The 14426-nt window shown below is 43.1% G+C and overlaps 3 protein-coding genes across 8 annotated transcripts in view; 2 read left to right on the top strand and 1 right to left on the bottom strand.

The window, feature by feature from the left end:
- The first annotated feature begins 1246 nt into the window (after nt 1-1246).
- Nucleotides 1247-3103, top strand: LOC105416334 (uncharacterized). Of its 2 annotated transcripts, none has more exons than XM_011603046.2 (6): nt 1247-1393; nt 1510-1592; nt 1715-1826; nt 2208-2320; nt 2634-2748; nt 2837-3103. In XM_011603046.2, the coding sequence occupies exons 1-6, from the start codon at nt 1342-1344 to the stop codon at nt 3016-3018; spliced, it is 657 nt and encodes a 218-aa protein (XP_011601348.2). In that variant the 5' UTR covers nt 1247-1341; the 3' UTR covers nt 3019-3103. The 2 variants fall into 2 exon arrangements, with proteins under 2 accessions (XP_011601348.2, XP_011601349.2); XM_011603047.2 differs by having other exon boundaries at nt 1248-1393; nt 1718-1826.
- A 622-nt stretch (nt 3104-3725) lies between these two features.
- Nucleotides 3726-9096, bottom strand: ccdc172 (coiled-coil domain containing 172). 4 transcript variants are annotated; one of them, XM_029835293.1, is made up of 8 exons: nt 8782-9094; nt 8526-8611; nt 7610-7726; nt 7011-7176; nt 6681-6782; nt 6214-6316; nt 3985-4072; nt 3726-3911 (listed from the first exon to the last, which is right to left on the bottom strand). In XM_029835293.1, the coding sequence occupies exons 1-7, from the start codon at nt 8858-8860 to the stop codon at nt 3988-3990; spliced, it is 738 nt and encodes a 245-aa protein (XP_029691153.1). In that variant the 5' UTR covers nt 8861-9094; the 3' UTR covers nt 3726-3911; nt 3985-3987. The 4 variants fall into 4 exon arrangements, with proteins under 4 accessions (XP_029691153.1, XP_011601350.2, XP_011601352.2 ...); XM_011603048.2 differs by having other exon boundaries at nt 3726-3908; nt 3988-4072; nt 8782-9091; XM_011603050.2 differs by having other exon boundaries at nt 3726-3908; nt 3988-4072; nt 8526-8631; nt 8782-8883.
- A 1125-nt stretch (nt 9097-10221) lies between these two features.
- The window catches only part of gfra1a (gdnf family receptor alpha 1a), a 52697-nt gene continuing 48492 nt past the window's right edge, over nt 10222-14426 (top strand). The window contains exons 1-3 of one of the 2 annotated variants that reach the window (XM_011603143.2): nt 10222-11010; nt 11375-11680; nt 12484-12564. In XM_011603143.2, the coding sequence (XP_011601445.1) occupies nt 10959-11010; nt 11375-11680; nt 12484-12564 (439 nt within the window). In that variant the 5' untranslated portion in view covers nt 10222-10958. The remainder of the gene's footprint in view (nt 11011-11374; nt 11681-12483; nt 12565-14426) is intronic. The other variant, XM_029835668.1, reaches the window with a different exon arrangement.

Genomic DNA, 14426 nt, shown 5'->3' with positions numbered 1-14426 from the left:
GATGCTAGCAGTGGTTCAGCATCAGACGTGGATTTATTTACGCTGGAGACTTCCATCTAGACCAAATGTTAGCCGCCGCTAAACCCAGCTAAGGTGTTTCTAAATGCTGCTGGTGCAGGCAGGTGGTCAAATGAGCCCAGCAGTCATGCAGAGACAACAACACCTCCTTCATTTCTTATTCACATTTGCCACTAATAAATATTTAATTGGTTAATAGTCTGATCCATCTGGTGTGTGTTCTATGCCTGTATTTATCCCCGTGGGTGTTGAGCAATCTGCATTTCCCAGGCTGTGGCTGGCCTGTGACTAGGATGACTGATCGTTTTCAGTTTGAGGGAGTCCTGCGACCCCCACACAACAATCTGCTCGCAGCATCTTCTCACCGGCGTCATATGAATCACAGGTTGCCGCGGGACGCCTCGTCGCCATTGGCAGCCGTAACGGGGAGTCCGTAGGAAGACACGTGAAGCTTACATCCCCGGCTTTTTGCTTCTATTAGATGGAAAATTCAGGCCTAATTTGTATGCGTCCTCTTTGCCTGCGAGCTGCTTTGGCTAATTTGTGCGTGCAGCAGCCGTCAGATTACAGCTGATCGAGCGGAGCTGTCATTTCATCGCTACGCTACACGCTTCAACCCCCAGCAGACGCTGCTGCTGTAACTGCTTATTAATTAGCACATCGGCCCAGACGTGGCCCAGATGAGCGAGCCTTTTTTGGCTAACGCTACTGTGATCTTTGATAGAGCTCAGCTGCAGTTGTCAGGCCCACTTTTAAACGGCCTCATTCGCTGTTTGTATTTCTCTTCTATTCACTTTGATTTCGCCTCAGACAGAAAATCCTTTTCTGGCTGATCAGGTTGGCACCGTTCTCAGGAGCTTAGTGTCTGGTATCACCACACGGACGCATGCTGCGTCTGTCCCCGAAGACAACAAGTAGACTTTTAACCGGAGAAAAAGCATGTTTGTGTCAGGAGAGAAGCTCCCGATGCCTCGGTTTTTGAGGACGACTCGCCGCTGGTAATTCTATGTTAATGAGCTGGTTCGCTCCTCGTTCAGTCTGAATCATTCATTTGCTGGCAGATAGTCAGACATCCACAGCAATAATTGCAAACCCAGCTGCAGAACATCTTGGCTAAAATAAACCTTCCCAAATCAATCCCAATAACAGAACCAAAGTTCAGCTTACATCAAAAGTGCAAATGTGTTGCGAAAATGATGGAAACCCACTGATTTGGTTACAGTCTTCAATGTTGACCAACTGTGTAAACTTTGCCCCTGCGGCCAGAGAGCCAGACAATAAACTAATCTGCCCCAGGCTTGATGCCTCAGTTCTGCTCTAGAAATGTCCAGTTCAGTGTTTACTTGGACCCCTGGCTGGGTTTGGTTGCTGGCAGGTAATATTTACATTTGTCTAAAGGTCAGGCTAGTAAATAGAGTATTCCACTACTCCTTTCACTAGAAAATACAATGTAAAATTGTTACTTTTGTTTGTATGCTTGGCTCCTTCTAGTCTGCACCTTTTCTGCTGCTCAACATGAAACTTTGAGTCAGAATTGTAGCACAGAAGCTAATCAGCTCTTGGCTGCTCTAGAGGTGAAGTAAGATGATACATGATCATATCCTTCTTTTTTAAAGTAATCAAATTGTCAGTAATTAATCATTTCATCATCTAGTCTGTGAGAAACCTATTGGCTGTAATGTGTCGTTTTAACCGGCAGGAGGTAGTAGAGTGCGGAGAAGACCTGTCATGGAGCTCAGAGGATTTGGCTTCGGTTCTGCTCTCAACGATGAAACTGAAAGATCTTCTGCAAAAACAGCAGCTGAAAGGTGTTTTTTTTCCTCATTGCACTTTAATTTTCTGATCATGAGAAAACTTGGTTATTTTAATGAGAATAATATATAATATATTGATTTAATTCAAAACATGCTACTGACAAACTCAGTGTGGTCTCAGAAACTCGGGGGTTTTGCAAAATGTCTTAGTCAAATTACTTGAAGTATGACTCTCAAATAAGGTGAGATCTGCCTTGCAAGCAGCATAAATACTTGCCACCAAAGCTGCTCATATCACTTCTTAAGATTAAATGTTGTGATGAGCGATAATCACATTTTACTAACACTTCTCACGTATTTAAAGTTCTACAAGCTACCTAGGTGCTAGCATTTCAACCACTATATAAACCACTCTTATTAATTGATTATTAACAGACTGCCATGGTGCGCAACCAAAAGAATGCCCTGAGCCTAAAATTCCCCAAAATGGAGGATTGGTGTGTGTCACAGCGGCCAACAGGCGCTTCTGTAAACCTCTGTGCAACAACGTGAGTGAAGCCCTACAGCTGATAAACACAGACAACATTTCAACAACGAAAACAACACATTGAAATACCTTCTAACCTGGGAAGGAAAGGTAATTCTGCACTTTCACACACCGTTCCTGTGTCATCCTTCATTGCACCAAGACGGTTTCATTTGAAACTGGTGCGGCTGAAAGCTGACACAACACCACAGTAGGCCGAGTAAAATAAGCAGCAGTGCTGCCGGAGTGACGCGTCTGTGTCCAAGCTAGTCCCACTTCAGCCAGAAACACTGTCCCAGAGACAAACAAACAGGAGTAACCAAATCTTGTCGCAGGGTTTTGATTTTGCATTCCTGAGGCGGAGTCGACTGTACGACGAATGCAGCGAGCGGACTAAATATAAATGGGACTCGCAGTACGTAGGAGGAAACACGCTGGCGGTGTGCAGCGGTGAGACGTCTTCCTCTGCTGCGCACGTGCTCTCGCTGCCAGAAAAAGGAATCGCGCTGATGCCGGCTTTTTTGATTTCTATTTCCAGAAGCACTACTTCAAATTTCAGGAGCAAAGACGGCGTACTTTCCACAGAATCAGACCTGTCTGACAACCAAGAGCAGCAGCCAACACCAGAGTGATGTCATCAGAACTTTTATCAAGGAGCTGGCGGATCAAAGCGTGCACGCAGAATCGCAGCACGCCTGCCTCGTATGTGGCGAACAATGAGAGAGAAAGGAGTGTGAGCGGGAAAAAAGCCGTGATCATGCCAAAGGCAGTCAGGAAGAGTTCAAATAAAAGTTTTCAAATCTGATATTTTGTCATACTGAAGGTTTTTTTTAACCTCCTCTTGCTCATCCCAGGTCTGAGTTTGGGTTTTAAATCTAATGGGGAAGTCCTAAGGAAGGAATGGACTATCTGTGTTACAGCGGACATAAAGACTTTTTCATTCATTCTGATTTCATATAGGTCCTTACTCTATTGTTCCCTGGTGACACAACTTAGGACACAGCAGGAGTTTAAATGAGGTTAAACACGAAGCAAATTGAACCGCTCGGGTGGCGGTTTGTTCTTTCTGCAAACAGCCGCATGTAACTGACAGGACTCAAGGTTAAAAAGTCACAATACCATTATGGGAGCTCATTAGGTAATCAGTGACATTCCACATCATTCTATTATAAACCACTCTAATCGGAGAGAGAGAATGCTCCCCAGAATGACCCTCAGGTAATGGCTGACAGACTGTGTAATCATCAATTATGAAAATAACTGCCTGCGCTCTCCAGGATAAACACTCGCACGCAGTCAAGTTCAATGCTCCTCTTTGTACACTAGATGGCAGTATTGCATTACTTGCTATTGTCTGAGCAAAAAGATGCAAGTATAAAAGCTTATTTCCCCCTTTAAATACTTCAAATTAAAAGGGACGAGGGAGATTAAGAGCCAGAATTTCCTCTTTTAATTATTGATTATAAATGTGTCACTTACAGTAATGCTGGGCAGCTTTGCTTTTTTTCAACTCACATACAACAGAAAAAAAAAGAAATAGATCAGACTTATCACTTCCCTCATCGTTGGCCCAGGAGTTAATGCTGAGAACTCTGTCTGCTGTCCAGGGTCTGATCGTAAAGGAAAAATGATAAATTAGAATCTCTCATGTGATGAATTAGTGAATCAGTGTTTACAGTAGAGACATACTCATTTCAGGAGGTGTATATCTGAGCGGAGCTCCTCCTTCAGAAGCCCTAGCTGTCCTTTATAAACATCCAGCTCCTTCCTCAGCCTGGTAAACACATGGAAACTGTGTCACTAACTCAGTGAATGTTCTCAAAGTTCTCTCTCTGGCTTGGGACACATCTGAAAGAACCTACAGCACAGAACGATCACACTCAAGTTAGATGGAGTTACGCTTCAATTTGCAAATTACTAACAATCACTTGAATTTTAGTAGATTTCTCTCATGTTTAAAGTGGAGAAAATCAGGCACATCAAATTGACAGAAGTCTTAAGACGCATTCATTACACATTAAATAGCATAATTATTAGACATCCAGTCTAATATGTTAACTTTCTCAATGATAATTTTAAGCATTTTTGCTGTTTCAGGGGTCTTTTTTCATAGCGGGGCGGCGATCCAACCCACAGTGGCAGCCATCGTGTGCTGGGCACTGACCAATTTTGAAATGACTGTAGCACTCTTTCAAATTGACATGCGTTCAATTCCCCAAAGTCGATAAGCAGAGGGTTAAATATTCCTTTTAAAGAGACGCTGCCGTGGCTGAAAACAGGATGGATGGCTCCAGCCTGGAATGGATGATCTTATGGATGACTGAGAGGAGCCAGGCCACAGCCTCAGCACTTGCTTAGGCTAATTAGCCCGCGGGTAATGAAGGGAGTACATTTAATGAGGCTGATGGATGAACAGAGCAGACTATCCTCAGGTATGAGCCGGGGAGGCTGGACGGAGAAAAAGGCCATTGACACGGTTTTTTAATTGAAAACAATTAGAACCAGGATGGTTCAAATTAGTTAGGATTATTAAATACATTCCCAAAATTCCCGCTTCATCCCCATCATCCCCTGGATACGGAAGGCCTGGAAAAGTGTTAATGACTTCACAGGCGGTGATTGTAGAGCAGACATTACCCAAAGAAGCAGCCTCAGCAATAACAATGACCCTTCTTTCCTGGAACACTATTGATCTCCAAGTTTTAATTAAATAAAGGAAATCTCTGAGCAGAAACACGGCGTTCTACCGGCCATATTTCAGCAGAAGAGGCCCTGAATCGGTATGAAAAATCCACAATGAGCACATGAACCTCTACAAGCTTGTTGTGTCCTGTTATTTTCTGTTATATAGAATATTAGCCAATTGTCCAACAGAAATTGAATTTTGCTTATTTAAATTAGGCGTTTCATCAAAAATATAAAAGTCTAATGTGACAATATCTTTTAATAACACTTCTACTGGTGTAAGTTGATTTTTTTTATATAACATAATAAGCTCAGGTTTAAATAAATGTGATTAGCAAATCATTTGAATGAGCGGTGGAGCTTGTTACTGAGCCGAGTCCTTCCACTTCAGACCAGTGTGACTCTTATGGAGCGCTGAAGAAGCACTCAGCCTAAACAGTTAATTCTCAGTGCCTCAATCATTTTCACACCATCAATCACAGCCTCAGCTTTGTGTACTTCTACACTTGTTGACTGGACAGAACGGCACAGATCAAATCTTTAATTAAGTCAAATGGACCTAATGTAATGTTATTTACACTTGCAGAGTTGGAAGCTGGCCAACAAATATATAGCGAAGGAAGCCAAAGTGAGAAAGGATTAATGGTCGATTCAGGACTTCTCACACTCCGATACTGGCCAGCGCTTGTAAATAACACTGTTAAACAGATAGGTCCAGTTCTGCTTTAGAATGACTGGTTTTGTCAGGTCCCAGATGCTCAACTGCCCTTAAAGTTTAGCAGTTATATTGAAAAAGGAAAGACACACTTTAAACATAAAGACAGTGTTGAGCTCTAACCAAGCTGTACGTGAGCACGTGCACTTTAGATCAGCAAAAAAGAAATAAACGGAATGACTGTTCTCATTATAAGGGCCTGTTTATGTCTTTATATGATGAGGCCCTGACCTGTTACCATGCTACCTGTACTTGCAGTGCTTTTTCAGACTCTCCTAAAAGTTGTTTGGTCAGATATATGACTACTTTAACTATCTGTATACCTGATAAAAAGCAATCAGATAACTTTACGGTGACATGCTCATGAGTAGAATCCAAGGCAGCGTCAGGGATTCTGAGGCATAACCTCTCGCTTACATAAACTCATAAGTTATTTGTGTCAGCACTTGCTGTTTTGCTGGTTTGTGTCATAAAATGCACCGCGCATCTGAGAGGAAGGTAGATGGCCCTCTTACCTAAGACATGTGCTGTCAGTGAGGGGTTTTTGGCTGATCAGGAGCCTCTCTGCTCTTAATGATTCTGTCACTGCCTTAGCTTCATTTAACTTCTGGTCCAGGTCTGTAAACAAGAACCACAGATGGGATCAGAGACACACGTAAAAAGAGAAACTCAGCTCTTTGGCGTTCCAGACAGAAAGCTACAGGTAGCTACAAAATGTCACACTGGAGCAGGGAGCAATTGTCCAATGACACATTGGCCTCATGGCTTTTGTAACTGCTTAGCCTGTTTCCAAACCAGCACGTGTAGCAACACATCACCAACAATGTGTGCATGGACCACTGTAAAATGTTTGATCCAGGCAGGTCTTGGCCTGTGTAGCCATTGAGCTGTTCCGGTTCTGTTCTCTTTCACGTGGAGGACAATAAACACAAAGCTGGGAAACTGGCCTTCATCTCTCATGGAATGGAGCTTTTGAATTCACCTTCCAGCACGTTGGCCAGGCTCTGCCGTTCCTGCTGCAGTGCTGCCCTCTCCTCCTGCAGGGAGCTCACGTGACTGCTCTGACTGATCATCGCCTCCACCTCTGATTATAACAAGATGAATATTACCCCGGAAATTGAATTTATGCAGCAGTCTGTTCAAATCATTTAAACTTTGTAAACAATCAGTAAATACTGAATCCCTCAAACGCTTCAGTTAAAGGAGAACATGTTTACAATAATGTTCCCAAAACAGTTCAGACATCAACCAGTCTCTGTGAGTGATTGTCAGATCACGATTATAATCACTCATCATTGGAGACTTTAATGACCTGCATGTATTGATTCTTCTTCTCTCTCCAGCTCCTGGATCGCTGTTTGCGTTCGGTTCGGGAAACCAGCCTCTTTGTCTCCTAGAAGACTGAACTTGTTGTTGAATCTTGAGATTTCCTGAAGGAATTGAGTCTCTTCATCTTTAGACTGCTTCTTTATCTTGGCCTGGAATGAAAAGCAATGGGGAGAATGGGTAATGCTCCAGAGAAACAACTAAAAACAGTTGTTATCGGGGCTAAAACATTATCTTCTGCCGCTTGTAATATTATTGGCAAAGTCATAACCGTGAAAGGTTCTTCAGATTGCCAATTTGAAGGAATGTTTTATTGTTTCTTTTGATCTCGGTTTGTGTCTCATAAAATATGCCTTTGCCTCCGATGCAAGATTTTTTTATTCTTGTTTCAGGCCACATGTTTTACATCTTTGCAGTTATGTTTTACATTTCAGTTATAAACTAAATAAAAGCATCAGATAAGTAGCCATCAGAGTAGCTGCAGACTACTTTGCAAACAATGATTAGGAAGATCTACTTAGAGAGAAACGTATTTGCTGTGATGACCAGTGCATGTTGAAAACACTCATCCAGGCTTCTCCGTACCAGATGTTCGCAGAGATGCCTCGTTTGATTCAACAGCTCCTCAATTTGATTCAGCATCTGGTTGTGGCTTTCCTTCAGCCCATCATGCTGCAGCTTCACTGCCAATAAGTGCTGAGCCTAAAATGCACCAAAGGTGAAGATGTAAGACTCGTGCACTGACTTCTGTAGACTCACAATAAGAAGCACGCTTTATAAATGTGTGTGTCTGTTGCAGGTCCCTGTTTCAACAAGCCCATAAAAGAAAATTAAAAGGGACAGTTCCTCGAGGATGCGGCTCTGTTATTCACGGTGTCAAGGAGGAAGTGACTCAATGCTTTATGTGGTGCAAAAGTGCACATTTACAATAAGCACAAGGCATTCCAATTTCTTTAAACACTATTCTTACATTGTGCCGGCTCTTAGAAACTTCCATCAGAACTGCAGAACACCGTGCTTCGGACTCTCAGTTTCTCTATTCAGACGGACTAGTGAATGCACCGGTGTGTCTCAATAGACACACCGGTGCATTCAGAGGCTTTTCTTGCTCTCGGGAGCATCCTACAGTATCATCCACTGTTGCAGTCGCAGGAAGAAGCCAGCCATCTTGCCAACTTTAACGTCTGACAGGTCAACAATGTCCACCTCCTCCTGGCTCACACGCTAAAAGGTTCCACTAATGTTAGCCGGTGGAAATTAGCCATTGATTTCACAGCTGCATCTGACATCTGCACTGTTAATGAAATGAATGAAAGAGATTAAGTGTTTTCAATCATAAATTAGAGCCGATCAATATGCCAACGTGTGATTCTTTTCCTTTAATACAATATGCTGACTCAAAGAAAAGCCAGTTTAATGTCAGTCCGCCCTTAGTCGTTGTCTTTGTTCAGAACAAACTAAATGGCATGCAGAACCTGAGTGATACAGTGTTTTAAGCCACCTTTTTGTCAAGTTCCACCGAGTTCTTGGAGTACAATTCAGCGGCAGTCTTCATCTTCTCTTTGCATCTGATAATGGCCACTTCGACTGAAAACAATGGTCATGAGCTATTTTGCAGAAGCAAAGTGTAAGATACGGTTGCTTCTTTAAATAAAAAGTGAGATTTAATGAGGGAGACTAATTAGCTTTAAAGAACAAATAGACGCATGCTATTTTTTCTACCTGACATATCATTTAGCTAAAGAAGAAAGGCATACCTTCTTTAATTTGTTCCGTTTGCTCATGTAGTTGTTGTTCAGATAACAGAATTTGTTCAATGAGTGTGTTTAAACTCATAATGATAAATCACTGGATTTAAAAGTGGAGCACACAATCAAATAAGTGTTGACAACCCCTACCAATTTAGCTTCGGGCTACAGGGGCGTACCAATTTGCGCCAATATCTTATCTAGTTTTATATAATGAAGTCGCAAACACTAAATAAAATTTTTAAAAAAAATCCAACTTGTTCGTAGCTGTTGACGGTGGCTTTCTTTTAAGGATTCATATATTCATTAATCGACGTTACTGATTAATATTGACGTCTCGATGCCCAGGCGCCCTTTATTGATGGTACAGTCCAAATCTGATCAATCCCAACCCATTCCTAATTAATGGCCCTGCGACTATATTTGTCAAACAACACATGACTGATCTTCTTGTTTAGTTTTTTAAATAAATAAAATAACTATCCGCTGCCATGAGACATCATTATTATTATTATTATTTTAAATTAATCACACATATTGATTGGGATCCTTTCATAAATCACTCCAGAGCCCTTTATCTGATTGGCAAAGTTCCCCATGGAGACTTCAGAAGAGCCAAGTCATCAAACTGTAAGCAGACAATTAGCACAGATAGAGGCCTGGGGCTGTCTTCATTTATACTAATTATTTGACTTGTTTCCAGGCATCTTCTCTTTAAAAGCAGCTGCTGTTGAGGGTCTGTAAGATATCTATGGACTAAAACTGAAATATACCCACATAATCCTTGGTTCCTATTCAGCCACATTTGAATAATATCTCCCCCCCTCAATATGAGAATACAATGATCTGTCCTCTATGATGAATGCCAGCATGACTAATGGACTCAGCCAAGTCAAAGCTAATGAAACTGAGGTTCACTGGAACCTAAAGCCGCGCAGTAATTTAGTGGAGTGGATGGAATCTCTGAAAAGGCCCTGTGGACTACCAATTCACATCATTGCTTTATTCCCAATGTATGCTAATTTCATCTTAATTTGAATGGGGACTGATAAAACTAGCGTGTTAAATGTGATCGCCACACTGGTCAAATGAAACTATGGATGGATGAGTTTTCTGATTCAGTGTGCTAGGAATCCTCCAACAGATGGCGACACCTGCTCAGTCTCCGGTCTGCGGCGCAGCTCTTCTCAGCGCGTCAGCCTGAGGCTCACTTGACGAATCAGAAGCACATTTTGGACCAGCTATCTGCACCAAACGGCCTTCTTACTGGTGCACACTTGCATAACATTCTGAAAGTTAAAAAAAAAAATGGATGAACATGATAGACTAGGAGGAGCTACACACAGACATCATGCGTAATGCAGTGGGTGCATATGCTAAAATGTATCCAGTCATAATTGCGTCTCGGGCTGGGGTCCATAAGAAGCTGGTTATGATAAAATTGTGATGGGGGGCAAAGAAACAAAAAGTAAGGAGGGTTAAACTACTGTTTGCCTAATTCTTTCTAGTCATCTGCCTTTTGTGGTCTGATTTTATTTTCAATCTGCCTTTTGTGGTCTGATTTTATTTTCCATAAAACACTATAAATCGACCAGTGACTATAAAATTCAACTGTGTTGCTCTTTGGGAATTAGAACCTCGTCTTCATTACAAATGATCTATTTGAGAATCGCATTAATAAAAGCTTGCGGTCATCGTCTATGCACATTTCTAATAAGATGGTTGTACTTAGCGCTGGCGTGAGGAGGGGAAAGCTGGCGCTCTCTTCCTGCTGAATGTGATAGACAGTAGCGGGGCTCCAGTTGGCTGTGCGCGCACAGACGCACAGACGCAAGCATCCCACTGGCTGGAGTTGGGAGGACACTCTGCCGTCTCTCCTGCACCGCTGAGCTGGTACCGCGTCTTTTGTCTCCCCGCGGTGAGAAGACCACCCGCACGAAGGGGACAAATACACTTTTTTGTCCTTTTAATTACCGACAAAGTCTCTCAGAAACTGTGTGTCAACGCGGAGTGGCCACTTTTCTGGAGGGAAAAAAAAAAATCTTTGGATCTGGATCCGTACCGAACACCGGGTCGCGCAGTCTTTTCAATGGATCTCAGCGCAGTGGAAGTACCGTGGGAATTAAACTACATTTGAGTCCTCTTCACTCCGCAGATTTCTTTCTAGCCTGGGTTTTACGATTCACATGGAGAGGAAAATGATCCTCGCAGTGCTGTATGTCCTTCTGTCTCTTTTAGGTAAGATCTGATGTATTTCCTTCTACAGCTATGCGGTTAATACTGCTTTTGCCCCTTTGGCACGTTTATTATTTCTAGGTTAAGTTCCCTGGTAAAGATATTTAATCTGACAGGGGCAGCTGTTCGGGATATCGTCGCGTAAAAAGTGTCACAAATCGGTTAAAGCGCGACTGCAACTCTCGCTGGATCCAGAAGTTGTTACCTCGCACAAGATCTGATTTCACTTGAGGTTTTAAAAGTAGAAAATGCTGCGTTTTACCCTTGCAGTTGTGTCATGCACTTGTCCGTAATAGTACCACAAAGTATGCAACATTTGGTGGAGGGAAACCCAAACTATTCTCATCAATGCCGCCCGTATTTCCAGACGTGCTGTCTTCGGCCGAGGAGAACCTGCGCGTCAGGACCACCCGGATGGATTGCGTGAGAGCCAGTGAGCAGTGTCTGAAAGAGCAGGCGTGCAGCACTAAGTACCGCACCATGAGGCAGTGCGTGGCCGGCGGCAAAGAGAGCAACTTCAGCTCGGTGGCCGGTCTGGAGGCCAAGGACGAGTGCCGGAGCGCCATGGACGCGCTCAAACAGAGTCCCCTGTACAACTGTCGGTGCAAACGGGGCATGAAGAAAGAGAAGAACTGCCTACGCATCTACTGGGGGATCTATCAAACCTTACAAGGTAATTTTAGTTCTCTGAAGGAAAAAAAACAAACAAACACTCCTACAACATATTATTTCATCGGGTTATGATTGAAAATTGTCCAAAGTTGCTACATCTGACGCCGTTTTTAATCTTTTACAGAATGAAACAATAGAACTATATTGTAGTTTTCCAGGAGCAATAATCCCTTGAAACTCCCTAAGGGGACATTGTTTGGGCTGGGCTGCTAGAATTAGAGAAAACCCAGCAGCTATAGTTAATATCATATTAGTTCTTTTTCTTTTTTTTTATCTCTGAGATATATCTTGCTCCAACAGGAAGGGATATTAATTCTATGATCCACAACCTACAGACCTCCTTTGTCCTACACCCCGAAGGCCAAGCACACGGAGAAATGCTAACAGTCCAATATTTTTGTGCGCACTCCTAAAATGTTCATTCAAATTTGCCCCCCTGACTCGTTCTCAGCAGTGGTCCTCTCGAATCATGACACTTTTTGACCTCCTAATGGCTTTTCTTGAAGGTAATGGAGTGTGAAGCCCTTCAGCGCTGGCAGTGCCATCTTAAAGTGTTGGTCATAGTGGGGGGGGGGGGGGGGCTTTTAGTCCTGATCTCCAGCCAGCCTTTTGTCAGAAAGTACTCTCCGCATTGTGCAACACAGCTGACCAACCTGCCTAATCGGGCGTGTGGCTGCATGCCAGCCGAGATATCGACTGACCCCAATAGCCCGTGTCGCATGCAGACCAGTGTGAGGGGTGAAGACGATAAACAAAAGAGAGGAGGGGGCTCAAAACTCTAATTCTGGATTATCGTCCTTACAGGTAATGATTTTCTGGAGGATTCTCCCTATGAGCCTGTGAACAGCCGCCTCTCCGACATTTCCCTCCTGGCTCCCATCATGGGTAAGTCTGCAATCTGGATCTTTTCGTTTTGTCCCCTGTGTTTTGTCTCAGTTGAGCTCTGATTTACCCGCAGGCCGTGCATGCACCCACCTGAGGGTTCTGCGCGCTCTGCGTGTATGCTCCTCCAACCTCTCCGCTTTCTGCCTTTCTCTCCACTTTGTCGTTCCACAGCTGTGGTTGCATGCTTGCATGGGGAGCTATAGTCCGGCGCCCTACCCAACCAGTTGCTTCAGATGTAGGAGGAGGGCTCTGTTGTCACGGCTGTTTGCAAAATTCAGCTTCCTCTTGCTGTAGTTCGAGTCCACTTGTTGAGATGAGTGAGTGGAGCCTGACAGGCGCGTTTCTCGTCACATCTGCGTGTGGGAGTGATGCTGACTCAAACCTCTAGATGGTGATGTTATTCCCTTTTTCACAACCACTCAGTTGCGCAGAGATTGTCACAGTTGGGACTGTTGTTTGTGTTTGAGAGCCAAATAAGTGGATGCAGTGGATTTTTTTTTCACTATTATGGTGCAGCTAATGAGCTATAATGTCTGGAGAGAGGAGACTGATGTTTTGGTGCTTTTTGATTGAGAGCATACTTGCTTTCCTCTTTCTTCTCTCGTGCTGAGGTGATCTGAAACGATCCCACAGTTGGGAGAGAAACAAAGTGGGCTGCTGATTTTAGAACTGATTTGTTTGGCTTTTGATATTTTAGACCTTTTTTTTTAAACATCTCAGCTGCCATCGCCTCATGAAAAGAGGGTGCTCATCATGTCACACCATCCATCCATCCATCCATCCATCCATCCATCCATTACACATCCATCCATCCATCCATCCATCCATCCATCCATCCATCCATCCATTACACATCCATCCATCCATCCAATCATCCATCCATCCATCCATCCATCCATCCATCTGTCCATCCATCCTAACTGCCTCTTATTACTGGTCAAGGTGCTGGAGCTGATTCCAGTGGTCAGTGGATAAGAATACACCAATCATAGAGGTGATCACATAGACTATTCAGAGGCTGAAGTGAAAAAATAATAATAAAAATGGGGAAATCTTAAAAGTCATTGGCGTAAATTCCAAATTCTATACTAATAATTCTGACCTCCACAACCAATGAGGGGGAATCAGCTGTTTATAGGAATCAATGGTCTTTGTGAGCGCCTCTAATGTCTGTCTCAACTAAACACAACAACTCAGTGACCCCCCCCCCCCCCTTCAGGAACAATAGGCAGCCCCAGTGATCCTGTAATTCCATAATCAACCCCTTGTTTCCAGTCGAAGCAGCTAATCTCCAGCGACACCCATACATGCAATGCACAGATGCACAGGCCTCCCCAAACACACACGGCTCCAGCCTGAACACCTGTTCTTGGCGACACGCTTATATTCTGCAGTCTGATTTCATTAGAACGACACAAAGAGTGTCATTGTGACAGCCAGACTATGCACAGCTATTATGGATATACTTACTACCTGTGTGCAACTTGTATCGAGTCATTCAACCAAAAAAGAAATGTTGAAGGCTCCAGCTGCCTTCCACAACATCCCTAAAACATTTGGGAGAAATAATAGATGCCTATTTAGATTTCTAAGGAAAAACCCATTTTGCCAGGCTATTTTTTTTTTTAAATTTATGGCCTTGATTAACATTTGAAGCTCATCTGATGATTTAACTTGACAGTTTGTGTTGTCTTTGTCATGATGATGACAGCTCCTAGCTGAAAACCTTCACTTTTTTCCTCACCAGAGAATGGGAGTGATAATCACTCATTTAGAGTTGGAATAAAGTTTTTACATATTTTTCTGCAAATCGACCCAAAAATAACTGCGTGCATCTTTGCTAAATATATGCACGATGTTGT

This window comes from Takifugu rubripes, chromosome 4 (assembly GCF_901000725.2).
Source record: "Takifugu rubripes chromosome 4, fTakRub1.2, whole genome shotgun sequence".
NCBI lineage: Eukaryota > Metazoa > Chordata > Actinopteri > Tetraodontiformes > Tetraodontidae > Takifugu > Takifugu rubripes.
Note: the sequence above shows the minus strand (reverse complement) of the source record. Positions and strands in the feature narration are given on the sequence as shown.